General features: G+C 45.6%; 1 protein-coding gene across 7 annotated transcripts in view; it reads left to right on the top strand.

The window, feature by feature from the left end:
* The window catches only part of NR6A1 (nuclear receptor subfamily 6 group A member 1), a 232,304-nt gene extending 221,004 nt beyond the window's left edge, over positions 1–11,300 (top strand). For 5 of the 7 annotated variants that reach the window (XM_044925553.2, XM_044925554.2, XM_025260559.3 and 2 more), the window contains 2 exons: positions 4,250–4,402; positions 6,089–11,300. In XM_044925553.2, coding sequence (XP_044781488.1) covers positions 4,250–4,402; positions 6,089–6,177 — 242 coding nt within the window. In that variant the 3' untranslated portion in view covers positions 6,178–11,300. 7 annotated transcript variants of the gene reach the window in all.
* Positions 11,301–19,545: the final 8,245 nt, after the last annotated feature.

The raw sequence follows: 19,545 nt of genomic DNA, 5'->3' as shown, positions 1-19,545 counted from the left end.
GGTTTGGATTTTTTTCTTCAAACCTAAATGCCACAGCCTCTATAACTCATAGAGGAAGGAAGAGGATTTGCTTTGTTTAGTCAGTTTTAGTGCATTTAAACACAGACACCAAGGACAGTACATGCGTCATTTAAAATATGCACAAGTTTACCAGTGACTGAAGAAGAGCAGAGTGACTGATGAAACTATTGGAGATAAGGAATCTGTGACAAGCTGGCAGTGGTTCTTACGGGCCCCTTCAGGGCAGAGTGGAGGTGCACAAAAACTCACGCCCATTATCAAGCATGGCTTTAGTTAGAAGAGTGGTGATTGTGATTTACATGGAGTATTACCTGCGAAGTGGCATCGTGTAGCTGCTGGTAACCAGAATATGCAAGAAAATTTGTGTTCCCTTTTTTCCAGAATAGCATGTGAGTGAGCTGCTCAGAGTGGAACTGGGCTGTTTTGCTGCCTGTGACATTGAAAGTGGTCTATTCCTGTATTCAGTTTCCTAGTCCAGAGACTCTTGATCCCCTCCTCTTTGCCAACTCCTCCCTTGGTACTAACTAAACCTCCTCCTCTTGCTTCCGCACCTTTTATGCATTTGTCTGGTGTTCTGTGTGCCTCCCTTAGGCCAGGCCCTGTGTCGAGCATTAAAGACATTGCAATAAATTAGATCCCAGGCTCCTGGCCTCAAGAAGTACACATTCTAATGGCACTTGATACACTGCTTGAGCCTCAAATGAGGGGAGAGGGCCTTCCCTGGTGGTCCAGTGGTTAAGACTTCGCCTTCCAATGCAGGGGGTGCAGGTTCAATCCCTGGTGAGGTAACTAAGATCCGCATGCCTTCTGGCCAAAAAATCAAAACGTGAAACAGAAGCAGTATTGTAACAAATTCAATAAAGACTTTAAAAATGGTCCACATTTTTTAAAAAATCTTACCAAAAAACACCCTCTACCGCTTAAATGGAAAGAGATCAGTAACAACTACTTGGAGAAAGAGAAATCTGATAGTGGGGCCTCAAAGGCAGGGTAAGATTTATATAGAGAATATTTATTAATATATTCTACATATGAAAAAAGGGGAGCGTGTGTGTTTATATGTATATGAACACACTATATAATATATACACATATATGAGAACGACGTCTACAGGCATGCCTTGGAGATATTGCATGTTTGGTTCCATGCCACCACAGTAAAGTGAGTGTTGCAATAGAGTGAGTCACATGTATTTCTTGACTCCAGTGCCTGTAAAATTTATATTTATACTATGCTGTGGTCTATTAAGTGTGCAGTAGCATTTTGTCTTAAAAAGCAGAGTATATACCTCAAAAAAAAAAAAATGCTTTATTGCTAGCCATCATCTGAGCCTTCAGTGAGTCATAATCTTTTTGCTGGTGGACGGTCCTGCCTCAGTGTTGATGGCTTCTGATTGATCAGGGTGGTGGTTGTTGAAGATTGGGGTAGCTGTGGTGATTTCTTAAAATAAGATAGCAGTGAAGTTTTCCACATGAATTGACTTTTTCTTTCATCAGTGTATTCTGTATAGCATGCAATACTGTTTGAACATTTTACCCCCAGTAGAACCTCTTCCAAAATTGGAGTCAGTACTCTCAAACCCCGCTGCTGCTTTATCAACTAAGTTTATGTAATATTCTAAATAAATCCTTTGTTACTGTTTCAACGGTCTTTACAGCTTCTTCACCAGGAGTAGATTCCATCTCAAGGAACCCATTTCTTCATTCATCCATAAGAAGCAACTCATCTGTTAAAATTTTTTTCATGAGATTGCATCAGTTCAGTCCCATTTTCAGGCTTCACTTCTCATTCTAGTTCTCTTGCTATGTCTACCACATCTGCAGTTACTTTCTCCACTGAAGTCTTGAGCTCCTCAAAGTCATCCATGAAGGTTGGAATCAACTTGTTTCAAAATCCTGTTAATGTTGATATGTTGACCTCTTTCAGTGACTCAGGAATGGCCTCTGAAATGGTGAATCCTTTCCAGAAGGTTTTTGATTTATTTTGTCCAGATCTGTCAGAGGAATCACTATCTGTGGGCAGCTATAGCCTTAGGAAGTGTATTTCTTAAATAGTAAGACATGAATGTTGAAAAGACTCCTTGATCCATGGGCTGAAGAATGGATGTGTTACAGGCGTGAAAACAACATTAATCTCATTGCACATTTCCATCAGAGCTCTTGGGTGACCAGGTCCTTTGTCAGTGAGCAGTAATATTTTGAAAGGAATCTTTTTTTCTGAGGAGTAGTTCTCCACAGTGGACTTGAAGTATTCAGTAAGCCACATTGTGAACAGATATCCTGTCATCCAGGCTTTGATGTTCCATTTATGGAACACAGGCAGAGTAGATTTAGTGTAATTCTTAAGGGCATTAGAGTTTTTGGAATGGTAAATGAGCATTGTCCTCAACTTAAAGTCATCAGCTGCATTAGCCCCTAACAAGACAGTCAGCTTGTCCTTTAAAGCCAGACATTGACTTCTCCTCTCTAGCTATGAAAAGTCCTAGATAGCATCTTCTTCCAACATAAGGCTATTTTGTCTATATTGAAAATCTTTGTTTAGTGTAGCCATCTTCTTTAATTATCTTATTAGCTAGATCATCTGAATAACATGCTGCAGCTTCTATGTCAGCACTTGCTTCTTTACCTCACCCTTTTATGAAGACCATGTCTTTCCTTAAATCTCATGAACCAATCTCGACTGTCTTCAAACTTTTCTTCTGCAGCTTCCTCACCTCTCTTAGGCTTTATAGGATTGAAAGGAGTTGTCCTTTCTCTGGACGAGGCTTAGGCCTAAGTATATTGTGGATGGTTTGATCTTCTATCCAGACCACTCAAACTTTCTCCTTATCAGCAATAAGGCTGTCTTACTTTCTTGTTACTTTTGTGTTCACTGGAGTAGTGCTTTTTAATTTCCTTCAAGAAATTTTCTTTTGAATTTACAATTGCTAACTCACAAGAGGCCTAGCTTTCAGCCTGTCTTGACTGTTGACATGCCTTCTTAGACTGAGCTTAATCATTTCTAGCTTATGATTTAAAGTGAGAGATGTGTGAGTTTTCCTTTCACTTGAACACTTACAGGCAATTGTACAGTTATTAATTGGCCTAATTTCACTATTGTTGTTTCTCAGGGAATTGGGAGGACCAAGGAGAGGGAGAGACACAGGGAAACAGCCAAAGGAACAGTCAGAACACACAGCATTTACTGATTAGGTTCACCATCTTGTATGAGCATAGTTTCTGGCACCCCAAAACAATTACAATGGAATGGCACCCCACTCCAGCACTCTTGCCTGGAAAATCCCATGAATGGAGGAGCCTGGTGGGCCGCAGTCCATGGGGTCGCTAAGAGTCGGACACAACTGAGAGACTTCACTTTCACTTTTCACTTTCATGCATTGGAGAAGGAAATGGCAACCCACTCCAGTGTTCTTGCCTGGAGAATCCCAGGGACGGGGGAGCCTGGTGGGCTGCTGTCTATGGGGTTGCACAGGGTCGGACACGATTGAAGCGACTTAGCAACATCAGAAATCATTGACCATAGATTCACATAACAAATCTTATAATAATGAAAATGTTTGAAGTATTGCGAGATACCTAATGTGACAAAGAAACATGAAATGAGCAAATGCTGTTGGGAAAAATGGCACCAATAGACTTGCTTGGTACGGAGTTGCGACAAACCTTCAATTTGTCAAAAATGCAGTATCTGTGAAGTGCAGTAAAGCAAAGCACAATAAAACAAGATACGCTTATATGAAGAAAAAAACAAAAACTGGAGGGACCCAAGAATACCAGTGGCAACTAGAATAGAATAGTCTGAGTAGAAGCACACAGGAGACCATGTGTGAGTATATGTACAAGCATGAGAGTATAGGTGTCAGCATGATTTCTGAATGGGTCCAGCAAAGAGCAAATTTAAAGCTATTGTGAAGGATAAATTGGGAAATTATTCAGTCTCTTGTTCAGCATCCACTAGTTTTGTGCCAAACCCTGTGCTGGGAGCTGAGTATGAAGTTGAGAAAGATGACAGCCTAGCCCTCAAGGAGCTCAGTCTAGTGATATAGCCCTTGATAATTTTTTCATTTATCTAATTTCTCTTCTCTTACCCAGAGCTTTTATTCCTCCATGTCAGAAAAAAAAAAAAAATCCCCTGTTGAGACAATGTTTAATAACTTTTCAGTGAAAGATACACATATTCAAGGAGCTGGCGGAAGTCCCTCCCATTTCCTGTGGTCTTTTTTCACAGATATCAGGGGTCTGACCAGTGCCTCACAGCTGGAACAGTTGAACAAACGATATTGGTACATTTGCCAGGATTTCACTGAATATAAATATACACATCAGCCGAACCGTTTTCCTGACCTCATGATGTGCTTACCTGAGATTCGCTATATTGCAGGTAATGGGTCCTGGGCTTCCAGTCCTTCCTTGCTATTCTTAACTTGTGAAGGGAATGAGGAAAGTGTTTTCAGGATGCTGATGCCAGGCCCATCACCAGCTGAATAAAAGAAGTACTAGCCCTGCCCTCAGAAAAATTTACATTATAATGAGAAGTTTGTTTTTTCTTTGTAGGGGAGAGAATCTAACATTTCCTAGGCTCCTGTAAAGCGCAGGGTACTTGGTAGCCTGTTAACTCAATTTCAGAACAATTTCTGCAAGACTTGTGATTGGCCACTCTATGGATGGGGAAACAGGCTCAAAGTTTTTCATATCAACTTCATTTCCTGAATTACATACCTTAAAAGGGTGGGTTTTACAGCATGTGAACTAACTATATCTCAACTTTTAAAATTAATTTTATTGAGTAGAATTGCCTATAGGTTTTTGAGGATCTTTCACTTAAAGTGGTGTCTTTAAAATAATTGTCAAAAATCCTGTGTTGTAGTTGTTTTGTGATCTTGACCCCCTTCTGAGCTTCTTAACATTTAAATAAGTCCATTTCAACATAAAATCCTGGCTTTTACTGTTGTTGTTTTACTTCGTTTGGTAAAGAATCTTGTTGACCGTTATCTTGCACATACTGAGGGGCAACTCAGAACTGTGATGTCTGGGCTAAGATTGTTTCTGTAAAATTAAGGAATATATTTTTGAAGGGAAAAAATGTTCAATCTAATAAAATCAATTTTTAACTTTTGGGCCACGGAATAGTCTAGGAAATATGACCTGGACCTAAATAAACTGGTAGAATTTTAGGAGTGTTTTGGTAGTTTATGTCTCAGCATTTTCAAAACTATATTCTTCCAAACGAGATATGAATCAGGTGCTTTATGAAATAGAGAGAAGTTAGTAATTATACCCCACTCTCCCCCACAGAACTGACAGAGTTGTCAACCCTTTGACTTACATGGGAAGCTTTTAATAAATACCCATGCTTGGGTTGCACCTCTAGAGATTCTGACTTAATTGATAATGGAGTGGAGCCTGGTCATCAGTATTTAAAAAAAAAAAAAAAACTCCCCGGTAACTCTAGTGTTGTGTCAGGGAGAACTGTAGCCTCAGATATTTACAAAGTATATTAGCACACTGCATGCTCTTAGAAGTCCTCCAGCTTAAAACAAGCAAACCTATTTTAACCCTGAATTTCTCAATTTATCTTCCCCTGTAAACTCCACCTCTTTCCTCAGTACATTTTATTCCCATTATACCATTCTGAAGAGCAACGTTTCGTAGAATGCTAGTTAAAGATTCTGCTAGGAAATAAAACTGGATATAAGTTTCTCTAAGAGGACATCTAAGAATACTTCTCAGTTTCAGAATCCTCATTTGTAAAATGGGTATAAAAAGTTATAGAAATATTGTGAGAATTAAATGAGATAATGTATTTAAACACCTACCACAGAGTTCAGTATTCTTTGGATAGTAGCCATAATTATAGCTTGCACCATTATTAGACTCCCTAGGGCGCCGAATGGGGCTGCATATTAGAATGTTAGCCCAGTCTGTTTTACCTTTGTAATAGTCCTGGCACTTTCCACACCCCAGTCACTCAAAAAGGCAGTGTTCTTCTTTCCCCAGCCCAAGAGGAGGCCAACACACCATTTCACTGGCTGCCAAAGCTGACTCTTCTTTTTCCACCTTTTCCCAGGAAAGATGGTGAATGTTCCCCTGGAGCAGCTGCCCCTCCTCTTTAAGGTGGTGCTGCATTCCTGCAAGACAAGTGTGGGCAAGGAGTGACCTGTCCCCAGCACCCCTCCTCAGGCTAACCCTAACGCCTGGGGTGGGCAGGACAGGCTCCGGAAGAAAGAGCCAGAGAGACCAAGATGGAGGCTGTGGAGCAGCGTTGCCAGTTGCCTCCACAGCAAGAAGAGTTTTTGTTTGTTTGTCTTGTTTTTTAACCTCATTTTTCTATATATTTATTTCACGACAGAGTTGAATGTATGGCCTTCAACATGATGCACATGCTTTTGTGTGAATGCAGCCAATGCATTTCCTTGCAGTTTACAGAATGTGAAGATGTTTAATGTTACAGTGTTGTCATTGTTTAGAGATAGTTCTTTTGTATTTTGAGGGAGAGGGTGGGATGGGGCTGAGATGACTATTTCCATAATGTTGACAAAGATGACTACCTCAGTGGAAAGGGAAGGGTGTCAACAACCCTACTTTTTCCACACGTTCTCAGCAGACTCATATATTTGTCTGTCAGAGAGCAAATTGCCTTTTTCTATCTACAGAATTACCAGGTAAAAGAGCACACCATAAAAGGGGAAGTGGTGTTAGGAGGTTTACTAAGCAGAGTGGGTGAGACATTGGGAACAGATCACGAGATGAGGATTTAACCATCTCTTTTCTTTGGAAAGCATGAAAGTTGAGAGTTGGGCACAGTGACCAAATCTAAGTTAGGTGTCCACCCTCCAAGCAAGTCCTCAGGGAGAAGGGTTTCTATGCTCACATCACACTCTGGGGCCTCTGCTCCCCGCCATCCATACCACCAGTACTAATTTCTGCCGCTGTCACCTTTTCACCGAGGCAAAGCCCTGGTGATAAGCTGATCCTTGGGACTAGCCTACAAGCTGTCTTGGGACTCACAGCTACCTAGTTTGCTTACTCTCCTCACACTCATCACCTCTCCCTTATAAACGTGACTTCCTATTGACCCTTTGAAAAAACAGCTGAACAAAATGTCGTTCTAAATCCTGATGCCCACTACTGATTTATTCTGTTTTCACTTTCAGAGGTTAGTGGGACAAAAGCCAGACTGCTAACAGAATGAACACTCTTCCTTTGGAGGTCCCGTTTATCTCCCCATCCCATCCCATCCCACCTCCAGATCTGAATCAGAAACTGCAATCTCTTTCTCAAACAGCTGGAAGGACCATTCACCCATCTGCTGACCAGAATTTTTGCCCCTACATTCTACTCCAGGCTCTCCTAATGTCTCCCAAAATAAGATCAGGTTTCCTCAGAATAATAAGCCCAAGACCCAGCGTGGCTCAGCTGCCCCTTAGAGTATCAGTGGCCTGGCTGACCAAGGTCTGGAGGGCTAGAGTCCAAAGCTCCTGGAAGGGAAGGGGGGGCTTTAAACTACCTCATGTTCCTAAAGGCCTGGCTGCCCCCTCTGCAGGTGTGGCCTTGACCCCTTATTCTTTCACTACCTGCCCCACCTAGTCCCTGGAAACGTCCCTTACCCTCTTGGCTTTGGCCAGCAGCCACACCAGGTCTGTCGTGGAATTCTTTCAGGCTTTTTTTCCTTCTCTGCCTTACTGCAGCAGTTGTCCCTGCCTAAACCCAGGTCCCTCCCACAGCCAGTGCAGCAGACAGGCCATTTAACTGGTTACATCCCTGGGTAGGCTTGAGGGGCCTACAGGACCTCTTTTTTTGCCTGTTTAGTCAAAGGCCGTTTGCTCTCTTCCCAGCCCAACCTAGTACACTCACTCAGAGGGCCACCACACTGTGTGCATATCAGGTAGTCTGTGTCAGATGGTAATTTTTTCTTTCCAGTGAATTGTTACGGGTACAGAAAGTGAAGACTTTGTCCTTTGATGGATCTAAAACTCAGAGCATTTCTTATGAATGTTGTTTCTCCAGTTGCTCTGAGAAAAGGAAAAAAAAAAAAAGGAAAAGAGAGACATGTTCCTCAGGAAAAGCTCCAACCAGAATGTTTTTCACATGTCAGTGGGCAGATTTGTATGTATCTGTTTATTTCACGGTATTTTTGTTTCTCTGATCTTTTATTTAACCAAACTAGATCACAGTCTTTGGCTACAGGTCAGACTCCGAGCCACTTTCCTCAAAGTAGGGGAGGATGCACATGTCAGAGACCCCTTCTCCAAGATAGCTCCTGTGTGCTTATCCTTCTTTGCTAGACCTCCATTGGTCAAATCATCATTATTTTTTTCAAATTGTTTTTCTCTTAAATTAAGTGTTTTACTGGTTGGGTCGGGTACTGAAAGGAATTGCTCTCTGATGAGGCAGGAACATGTCTCTTTAATACTGCAGCATTAAACAGAGCAAGTTGTTAATTTGTGGAGTGGGGAAAGGTTCTGCAAGTTGCCATTGTACAAATCCATTTTTACAAATGTTTGCAGCAGATTCCACAGAACAAAGAGCCCATTCATTGCCGAGAGCCCTGCAGAATCTCTGAGCCAAGTGGCCATGTGTTCCGAGCTGGAGCCTGACCTGTGGACCGCCTTTAATGTCTTCTGCACCCAGTCCTTTTATGACGTGGGCTTTTTTTAAACAGGGTAAAGTGACTGTGTTGCGTCGCAAACTCAGGTATTATGAGAGGAAGGTAGGAGTGTAGCTAGCAGTGTGGAGACATTAGGTCAGCCACTAGATGTATTTGTGAATTCAGTTTGAAGGACACAGAGAAAGGTTGGAGGGGGAGGTTTGATGTGTTGTTTTTTGCCTTTCTTTCCATGATGTTTGGTTAACAGGTAGCCTTTTTGCTAGTGGAAAAGAAAAAAGTTGTGCATCTTGTCTGTAATTCCCCTCCCTTCTGTCCTCTCTCTGATCCCCTGCCACCAACAGCACTCACTTTGAGTGAGAACCTTTCCACCATAAAAATATGACCCTGAAAGCTGTGTGTTAAAGGAGAATCCCAGTCATTGCACTGCATTGAAACATACAAGCTTTTCTCTTGCTTTCCCTTTGCATGTTTTCTTGACCCGAGACAAAACTATGGAATCTTGGAACTTCACCCACAACTCACGCTCTCTGGCTCCTTTGTTGGCTTTTAGAGTCTTTCACAGGCTTGGTGGTTTTACCTTCAGTCTGGAGAGACTCCCCAGAACCTGTCTCAAAGCACTCCACCTGTCTCAGAGGATACCCAATCCCCCAGGCCTGTTGCATAGTGAGGTGGGCAAACCTCCAGGGATGGAAAGCAGATCCAGAGGAGGAGGGGTAGAGGCACCTCAGGGATCTCCATGGCATCATGACAGTCACCCACTCCACAGCACCCTGCCTCACACCTGCCACCTGTTGTCAGGGAAGGGAGTCCTGCCATGGCCAATATGTCACCAAGTCCTTAAAACCCTGGGCTTTCTGAGCTAGCTGCCTTGCTCTGCTGCCCATTTCTTACCTTAGTTTGTTTGTTTGTTCTCAGTTTACTGGGGAATGGGACAGATAGAGACAGACAAACCCAGTATTGGCAACATCTAGGCCAAGTCCAAGGTTGGCCAAAGTAAAAAGACTGGCCTCCCAGCAGGGCAGGAAGTTGAGCAGTGGTTCCAAGTCTTTAGCTCTGGGCCCCTGGTCTATGTCTTCTTTTCTTGTTGCTTTTTAAAATTCTGCAATTGTTTTGAGAAATCCAATTTTTTAGACCAACCCTTTTATTAAACTTTAAATTTTTCTTTATTGATTTTTTAAAGTTAAAAAAACTTTTTAAAGGCAAAAAAAAAAAAACCCCACAAAAACCCACCACTCTTACTTTCCCAACTTGATCCATGAGAGTCCCCCTGCACTCCCCTCTGCTTTTGCATCTGATCATTCCTCCCTTTTCCCTCAGCTTGATGCATCTATGTCCAGTGTCTGTGAAATGATGTTTTATCTGTGTCTCAGGATAAGAAACGGCAATCATTCCACCAGGTGCTGGAAACTGGTTAGCCTTGAGGCAAGGGTTTCTAGGGCCACAGCTCAGGGATGTGTATTTAATTACAGGGTCCCCAGAAACCCATCTCCTGGCTACCACAAGCAACCGCTTCTTTTCTGGGCTTAGGAGCCAGACCTGGACTGTTTCCTCAGAGGCAGGGGCCCCACAGACCACGCTGGGGCTTCCTCTTTGACCAGAGCTGGGCTCCCTTGCGACTTGGGAAGACTTCAGTCTGTCCTGTAAGATGAACCACAGTGACCCTGCCTCTACTGGCTCACATGAGGCCCAGTCCCTCTGCCTAATCCAGTACCCATCTGGCCTCCCTTCTCGGCCTGCAGCCCTCAATGGGCTACAGCCTGCTCAGGAATCAGTTGCAGGCTCAAAGGGAAGCCATGAATCAGGCCAGAGCTTGCTTCAAGCCCAAGAAAAAATTTGTCTTAACTGGTGGAGGCTAGTCTTCCAAATCCTGGAGCCAGCCCTGCCAGCCAAAGGATCATTTTTGCCCTTTGGTGACCATTGTTTTCTTTCTCTGAAATGTCTTAGATGATAATGTTGTTGACTCAAATTTCCATGGAAAAAAAAAAAAAAAAAAAACTACCTCTTGAGTGACATCCTGGTCTATTCCTCTCTGAGGAATCTTGTGGGAAAAGAATACTGTAGCTCCTGCTCTGTTTACATGTTTCTGTGGAGAAAGAAACCCTGCCTACCCTGGGGTGTTGGGTGTTTTTGTCTGTGTTGCCATCCCAGGCCTGCGATAGGGGCTTGTGGCTACATTGTAATGTCTGGGCCATGTCTGGGGAGTCCTTCCCACCTGCCCAGCCAGGGACTAGCCATCCCCTTGAAGAGGCTTCCTTTTCCTTCCTATGATGCAAGGCACAGGGAGCACCACCTCCCATGACACCACCTTCAGGAGCTCCGATGGCACGTGCATCCATGAGCCTCCGCCTGGGCTACCTACCGGAGGCCCACCTCAACCCACAGTCCTGTACAGGAGTCGAGTAAACAGGATGTCTCTGAGCCCTTGTCCCCAAAGGGCCGGCCAAGGGCTGCCCGCCAACCTGGCTCCATCAGTCCTGCATGACCAAGTGATAGTTGGTGGGCTCTGCTACCCAGGCCCTCTGCTACCTCCCACCCTGCCATCTGGCAAGGAATGGGCCCTTTTCTGTGAATTGACTACCTGTGGAAATGTGACCAATTAGTGTGAAATGCATGTTTAGCGAATGTTAGGTACTGTATTTGAACCAATAAATGTGAATCCTTCTGCACACGGCATCTTGTCTGTGAAGCATGTCTGGGATTCTGAGGCGGGACGATGGGTTGTTTTAAGGAGTGGGCTCTGCCTTCACAAACCGGAACCTCCTTGAACTTCAAGAATTACTATCTTTACTTTGTAAATAAAGAAACGAAAGTTAAATACTGGTGAAGGGACACTAACCTGCCAGAAAGTGGCACAACTAGAGGAACTGAGTCTAGCGGGAGGGGCAAACACACACACAGTGGGATCATGATTGAAACTCAGGATGTGTTGATACATGCCGATGTGTATGGGCCTGTATGTCACTGTGGTCCAACCAGTTAATCCCTGTCTTTCCAGAAAATAGATTAAGTTTTCTAGAGTTGAGAAAATAGAGGCTCTGAGAAGTCTCTGGACTCAGGATGAGCTTCACAGATGAGTATTAAAGGCAGGCCTTGAAGAAAGTCACCAGACAGGAAGAGGGGGACAGACCAGGTAGAGTGGTCAACAACATGTTTGAAGGTCCAGCTGTGAGTCAGAAACGTACAAAATACCCAGACATAACAAGGGGCTGCCATGGCAGGAATGGGGACAGGTGGGAGTTTTAGTTGAGAGTTGAGGCTGGAGAAGCCCTTGGGAACCTTGAATGCCACATTGAAGAGTTAGAGGAAGGAAAGCCACCTGCTGCATCTCAGGAAAGAATTAAACCTCAGTGACTACATGTACTGTTGAGTGACCTGCCTGTCTGTCACTCTAGTCCAACCAGTTCATACTTGTTTTTCCAGAAAATAAATTTCCTAGAGCTGAGAAAACAGCTCTGAGAGGTCAAGGTATGTGCCCAAAGTCACACACGAAATGTCAGGGTCCTGACTTGAACCTAAGATCTGCCCAACTGTCCTGTAATCCTGCAGTCCATACAGTCAGAGGAGTGGCAGTGTTTGGTTTGAGGGTTTTATGAAGACAGATGGGAGAGATGAAAGGTCTTCAGTTTGGAAAGATGAAGGCTGAGGAGTCTGGGCTTGGCCTGGTGCCTCAGTTGATAAAAGAATCCGCCTGCCAACACAAGAGACACAAATTTGACCCAGGATCTGAGAAGATCCCGCATGCCACAGAGCAGCTAAGCCTGTGCACCACGACCGCTGCAACCCGAGCACCCTAGAGCCCGTGCTCCGCAAGAAGAGAAACCACGTGCCACAAATGGAGAGGAGCCCCTGCTTGCCACAGCTAGAGAGAGACCGCGCAGCAACAAAGATCCAGCACAGCCAAAAATACATACAGAAATAAAATTTTTCTTAAAAGGCTTGAGGAGTCTGGTCAAAGTCTATTAAAACCCATGTGTGAAATGAGGGGAAGTCCAGCTGCCTTCCCACACCTCAGCCTCCTCTAGCACAAGCAACCAGAGAGCTCTTGAGGTTTGAAAGAGATGGTTTTAGAATAAAGGAAACGCAGCAGAACTGATTAGTAGATTCTTCCTTGCCCCACAGGAGGGAACAGATAATTCAGAGGTGCAAGAAAGAGAACGTATTTGCTGAAAGCCTAGTGAGTGCCAGGCACTAGGGTTGGTGTTTTACATACACTGTCTCCTGTAATCTTCAAGAATTTTGCAAGGTTTAGATCTCAACCCCATTTCACTCATAAGCAAATTGGAGGCTTGAGGAAGTTCAGCAATTTACACCAAATGACACGTGAATAAGTGACAAAATTGGCTTTTGAATCCAGGTCTATCTGATACCAAAGTTACAACAAGCTTCCTCCCTGCTCGGCCGTAGCAGCTCAAATACTGCTGAATGTGAATGTCTGGAGTTTGTAGCAAAGCTCAGGAATGGCCTTTGGTTGAACTTTTTGCTCTTAACAAAACTATTAAATTCATAAAGGATTAATTTCTGTAAGAGATGAATGAACAGACCCAAATTGATCTGAAAAGCATTGTTGTCCCAAATATATGTTGTGGTTTCTCAGAACATAGATAACCCATATGTGGCTCCATGGAGGGGCCAAAAAAAAAAAAAAAATAGGAGTTCTTCTGCCAAAAGTCCGGGAAATACTGCACTTGTTCTACCTTTCCTCTTATTGGTTCCCAACCTTTGATGGCTTATTAAAGGCTCTGAGAAGTCCTACCTGAAGAAAGCTTTAATTTTGTTTCCCAGGGTCTACCAAAAGTATTCGACCATGGAGCATTCTTTGCTCCTGGTAAAATTCTGCTGGGACAGTGTTCCATGAAATAAATTGAGGACACTGCTCTAAATTTATAAATTGCTACTTAACTAATGCTGAACTTTTTTTTTGAATGCTAAGCAATAACCTGGAAGTAAAGAATAATAAAGTAACATATATAGAGCAAAGCTAAGTGCTGTACAGAGAAGTATTTTATGTGCATTTGATTACTGATTCCTCAGGGCCATCCTATGAAGTTGATGATCCCATTTTACAGATAAGAAAACCAAGACCCAGAAGGGTAAGTAGTTTGCTTAAGGTTATACAACTTGTAGGTAACCTCAGGAATGAATAAAAACCAGCACTGATTGAATGCCCACTATTAGGATCTGCAGAAACCCTTCCTTATTCATTTTTATGCAAATCCTCTGAGGTAACATCATCTCTATTTAACTGAGGAGGAAAAAGGGTATGCTGGCAGCTCTGGGTTTTCAGAGTCTGGAGCCAGAAACCCCCAGAAATGGTGAACAGGGGAGGGTGTTAGGATGAAGTCGAAAGTGACTCCATGGAGCCCTGCCCAGGGGTCATTTTCCTCAGGCAGTTTGTGTGACAACATACACATCAACCAGGGGTCTCAGCACCTGAGTTCTAATTTCACTCCTTCCTTTACGTTGTGTGGCCTTGGCCCAGATAGATACCCCTCTGGTCCTCACTACCCCTGTCAGATAAATGGAGATGACCGTGTCTGTGTCTTGAGGGTTGAAGGAGGATTCACTGTAGCTGGTTCCAAGGAGAGGCTTTGTGAAGTCAATCCCTAAAAGGAAGGGGAGGGAGCTGCAGCCCCTCATAGTCCCAATAGCAGAAACCCAGGAAGTCTAGAAGCTGCTTCCTCTCACTTGGCCTGGCTGCCCACCAGGTTTTTAGGCCCATAGTGGTAATCAGCTTCTCTGAGATCCTATGGCAAAAGTGCCCAACTGTCAGACCCAGGGCTCTTGGAGTCTTGTTCCCTTGGCAACAAGTCTCACCATGGAGACCACAGCCCCATCCTTGCCCTCCCTGCAAACTCCCTCTCCACAGACCTTCCCTGTTCAACACCTAGTCCTGGGAGCAGTGTAGGTACCAAGGAAAGCTTCAAGGAGGCCCTTCCTCAGGCTGAGGAGTTTGAGGCACAGCCAGCAAGAGAGGCAAAAGGAACTCTCGTTTTTTGTGTCTACTGTTTGACTGGCAAGGTTCTGAGGAGTCTACCTATGTGGCTTCATTAGGTTAAAAGCCAGGCACTCACCCTATTTTACATCAGTGGAACCTGAGGCTCAAAGAGACAAGACAGACCAAAGTCTTAGAGCTGATGGTCAGTCTTGGAGCAGGACTTGATACAGAGTTTTGACCCAGGAATGCCTGCTTTTTCTGAACCCCCCACCCCGCCACACACACACACATTGTCAAGACACAGCCTCCGGCTTCAGTCTGGGGAGGGTTAGAAAGTTGGGTGAATCCCTTCAGCTCTAGGCCTCTGCTGGTAGCATGAGCAGCAGCCAGCAGCCCTTCTGAGTTCTGGGCTGGGCGTCAGTGGCAGCAGCAGTGGAGGAACTGCACTATTTTAAGCCAGGGCCAGTAGGCCCCATGTGGGCATAGGGAGGGTGGCCTCAGGCCCTTGGCCAGCTTCCCGGAAGTCGCCATGGCCTCCCTCCCCTCCCCTGAGCAGCATTCTGAGGCAGTCACTTCCCTACAAACAGGAAGGAGGCTCTCAGGCCGAGAGACCTCCAGCCCCAGCTTCCTCCTCCTGCCCCTCACCCCCCAGTCTTCACTAATACATGGGGGAGCCCACCAGTTCCAGGCCCTGACCAGTGTCCATCATCTGGGCTGTCTCCTGGCAGGTGGGTGGGAGGGAGTCTGGATTTCTGCTGCTCAGGCCACCTCAGTTCACCCATTGCAAATCTAGGCCTCCACTTGCCCAAGATCTTCGTCCCCTCGCCCGCAGCCTGATTTCACCTACACATTCCCATAGAGGCTGGCCACTGTGAGCCGGAAGAGCAGAGTATCTCCAGATTTGGTCCCACTCAAGGATCTTAGAAGCTGGGACATTCCCAGAGAAAGATGGAGGCAAACACAGACTGTGACAGAGGCAAAAGAAGAGAGAAATAAAGACACAGCTGCACAGGGCTGGGGCCAAGAGGGCAGTGGGGTGTCTCTGAGTGGTTGCTCCTGACCACCCCCAAGTACAGGCCCTGTCTCAGGGCTGTGTGGGGCCCACCGGCTGCATGGCTAAAGAGGAATGTGGGGAGCAAGGCTGGGTCACCCCTTGAGGGCCAAGCGTGTGCAGTGTGAGATAAACTACCCCAGGAAGGGGGCCCCAGCTGCGGCTGCACGCTCCAGGAGCATGGCGGAGAGGCCCGGGCCCAAGGTTGGAGCCCCAGCGCTGCCAGACGCCCAGTTCCTGCGTCTCCTCCTGGGAGTTTCCACCAGGCCTCACAGTCTAGAAGGTCTCAGGACCCACAGCCCAGTCCTGAGGGCATGCAGATTCCCATTCATAGACCAAGGTGGGCCCTGGCAACCCTGCCAGCCACAGAGTCACTTCTCCAGCTCTGGCTGCAGTCCTGGCTCAGGTGAGGGGTTTGGGGGGTGGGGGACTGGGTGGGGATGGGTGGGTGGTCTCTTAAGCTTTCCATGCAGAGCAGGGCTCCAGCAGAGGGGTGCTGTGGTGGAACAGCGATGAGCAGGACTGTGACTTGTCCCCCGTGTGGCTTTGCACACTCACGTGCACATGTGTGAGTCTGTGTCCATGTGCTTCCTTGCTTATGGGGGTGTGCGAGGATGTACATTTCCACATGTTGCCAGGAGCCCCACTCTGCCTCCACAAGTCCTTGCTCTCAGACTAGAGAAGTAGCCCCCAGAGACACCTGGTCTCTCCCACCCTGACCAGGTGGTCCAGCCCCAAGAGCCATGAGGCAGAGGGGGAAGAGCAAGCAGGTCTACTGCCGTCCCCCCGGTCCTCCTCCCCACACTGCAGCTGAGGCTCCCGCTGGCCACGGCCTTGACCCCGCACTATGGACTTCTCTGACATTGGCATCGGATCTGAACATCTGGCAGCAGGCTGATAAGGGGTGCAGCGGAAACAGCCTCTGCTGCTGCCAGCAGCCCCACCCCCTCCACTGCCCTGCGAGGGGTCTTCACATCCACACTTTCTCCTTCCAGCTCAGGGCCCCTGCTCCTCTCTCTCTTCTCACTCTCTGCTTCAGCCAGTCTCTCTCTCCCCTCTCTTTCTCTTTCCCCCTCCCTCTCCCATTTCTGCGCTCATTCCTTCTCAACACCCCCCACCCCGCCTTCCCCTCTTTTCTCTGTCTCTGTCTGTCTCTCCCTCCCTCTATCTGGCCATCTCTGTGTCTGTTACACTGTCAGGAGGTCTCCCTTTTCTCTCCTCTCATTTTCTGTGTCTCTGTGGTTTCTTTCTATCTTTCTACACTGTACCCCAAACCCAGCCTGATGATTCTTTCTCTTCTTCATTTCAGTTTCTGGGTCTCTAGTTTGTTTGTTCCTTGTCCACCTCCAGGAAATAGGCCTGGCTTTGGGAAAGTCCCCACTTAGAAGAGAGACCCTGGGCTTTGTTTACTTGGGGACGGAGGGAGGGAGCCTGGTTCAGGACTACACTCCTCCTTCCCCTCTGGGTGGGTCTTACGCCTGAGGCCACTAGGCAGGAACTGGAAGGAAAGGACAAATAGGCCACCCAGGGGCTCCCACGGAGTGAAGAGGACTCTGCCTGCAAGCCCAGGTTCCCAGCTCCTCCTGCCTAGATTTGAATCCTAATTCCATCACATCCTGTTCTGTGACTTTGGGAAGACACCTCATCTCTCTGAGCCTGAGTTTCCTTGTCTCTCAAGTGTTATTCATGGGAGGTGAAGGGGAAAATATAACACTAACTACCTCCAGGATGGTAGAGAGGGTCTGAGACTGACCACAGGTGTGGAATGGTTAGTAGAGAACCAAGGAGGCCCTTTTGTGTTAGGGCCTTGCCACTGCCAGCAAGCCCTCATCCAGTAAGGCTGAGGGCAGAGGGGGTGGCATAGAGGAAGAGGATGTCTAAATATCCAGCATGCCTGGGGTGAGGAACACCCAGCCCGAGTGCTGGAAAGTGACAGCTGACTGCATACAGAGAAGGAGGGCAGGTAGGGAAACAGGCGGCAGGACTCTACGCTCACAGCCAGCCTGTGGGTACAGCAGCAAGCAGTCATTCAGCAAACACTTGCTGCTGCTGGCTCTGTGCTGGCTGCTGCGGACTCAGAAATAAATCAGCCCTGAGCCTTTCCTTGAGGGTTCCCCAAGTGGGGGTGAATCATTCTATCACAGAAGGGCAAACAGTGTTCAGGATGATGTTGCAATCTCAACGCAGAAAGGGCCCCTGAGGACAGACCTGCTAGTCCTTCGGTCAGTTTGCTTGCATTTTGCTAATATTTTCTGAGCATATATGACATGTCAGGCAGCCGCCAAGTATGTTATGTGTGTTGTCTCATGTTGTCCTCATTTTATGGGAGAGGATATGAGACCCAGAGAGAGGTCCCAGCTGTGAGAGGTCCCAGGTCACACAGCGAGAACACAGAAGAGTTGGGATTTAATAGAGTCTCTGCCACTAGCGCCTTGGCAGTTCTTCTCTAGACTCAAGGCCTTGTGAGGAGACTGGCAGAGCCAGGCTGGTTCTTTCCATGGTGCTGTGATGTTGAAAGACACTGTTTGTTCTGTTTAAGAAGGTGGAGAAAGCACATTTGCCCCTCTTTTCATACTTTGTCAAGTAGTAGATACTTTGTCAAGTAGTTTTAGAATGACTCCATGATTTGTAAAAACTAAAAAATATTTTAACTTCATCCCCAAATCTTCACAAAGTATCCCAAAAAAGAAGCGCAAAAGACTTTGCACTTGTTTTTTCATTGTTGCCACATGTAAGCAATATATTGGTGATAATAGGATATTTGCTGAAATATTTATTTTTTAAATTCAGAGGATGAGTGGTATCAATCTAGAAACAAAATCATATTAAAATGGAGATACTAGTTGGAGTCAGTCATATACAAGAGAAGTGTATCCTGTAAGAACTTCTGTGGGTAAAAAAAGACATAATTATGAGGTCATGCACATTGGGGAATAAGTTGCAAATTATATCACAGTACAATTAGAATATATTGGATCAACAGAATCAATTAGTTATGATTGTCGGTAAACGTTTTGTCCTGTGTATATTTTCACAATAAAACGTCTTACTTATTGCATTAATCATTTCATAATATGATTAATGCAATATGTAAATCAGATCATCGTGCTGTATGCTTTAAACTTATACAATGGTGTGTGTTAATTATTTCTCAATAAAACTGGGGGACAATGTTTTACATGGCATATTGAGGAAGACACATTAGGTTTTAAATATAATTGGCTTTAAGGACTTCCTTTGTAGCTCAGTTGGTAAAGAATCTGTCTGCAGTGCAGGAGACCTGGGTTCAATTCCTGGGTCGGGAAGATCCCCTGGAGAAAGAAATGGCAACCCACTCCAGTATTCTTGCCTGGAGAATCCCATGGACAGAGGAGCCTGGCAAACTACAGTCCACGGGGTCACAAGAGTTGGACACAACTTAGCGACTAAACCATCACCGGTGGTCCAGTGGTTAAGACACGGTACTTCCCCTGCAGGTGGCAGTGGTTCGATCCCTGGTCAGTGAACTAAGATACCACGTGACATGGGGTGTGTCAAAAAAAAAAAAAGAAAGAAAAAAATTGCTTACCAAAAAAAAAAAAATATATATATATATATATATAGTTGGCTTTAGTCATACAGAAAAACCCTTATCATTTCCAAGCCAGATGAGTGAAGTGTTCTACGTGATTTGTCTGTTTCCGCAAATGAAAAGGGTTGTGTGTGGATTCCCCAGTGATTGCTCCATGGTCCCCTGTGCCCACTCCCCACCCCTAAGACAAAAGGCTGGGAGGTAAATTCTCTGAGGACAGAGACTTCTTTCTTTCCCTTTCCTCCAGTGCCTAGACCAGTGCTTGGCGCCTCGTGTGCCCTCAGTGAATATGAGACGAATGAAGGAATACACAAAAGAGTGAGGCATGCATGAGAGGGGCACAGAGCAGACCAACTGGG

The sequence above is a fragment of the Bubalus bubalis genome, chromosome 12, assembly GCF_019923935.1.
Source record: "Bubalus bubalis isolate 160015118507 breed Murrah chromosome 12, NDDB_SH_1, whole genome shotgun sequence".
NCBI classification, from domain to species: Eukaryota; Metazoa; Chordata; class Mammalia; order Artiodactyla; family Bovidae; genus Bubalus; species Bubalus bubalis.
Note: the sequence above shows the minus strand (reverse complement) of the source record. Positions and strands in the feature narration are given on the sequence as shown.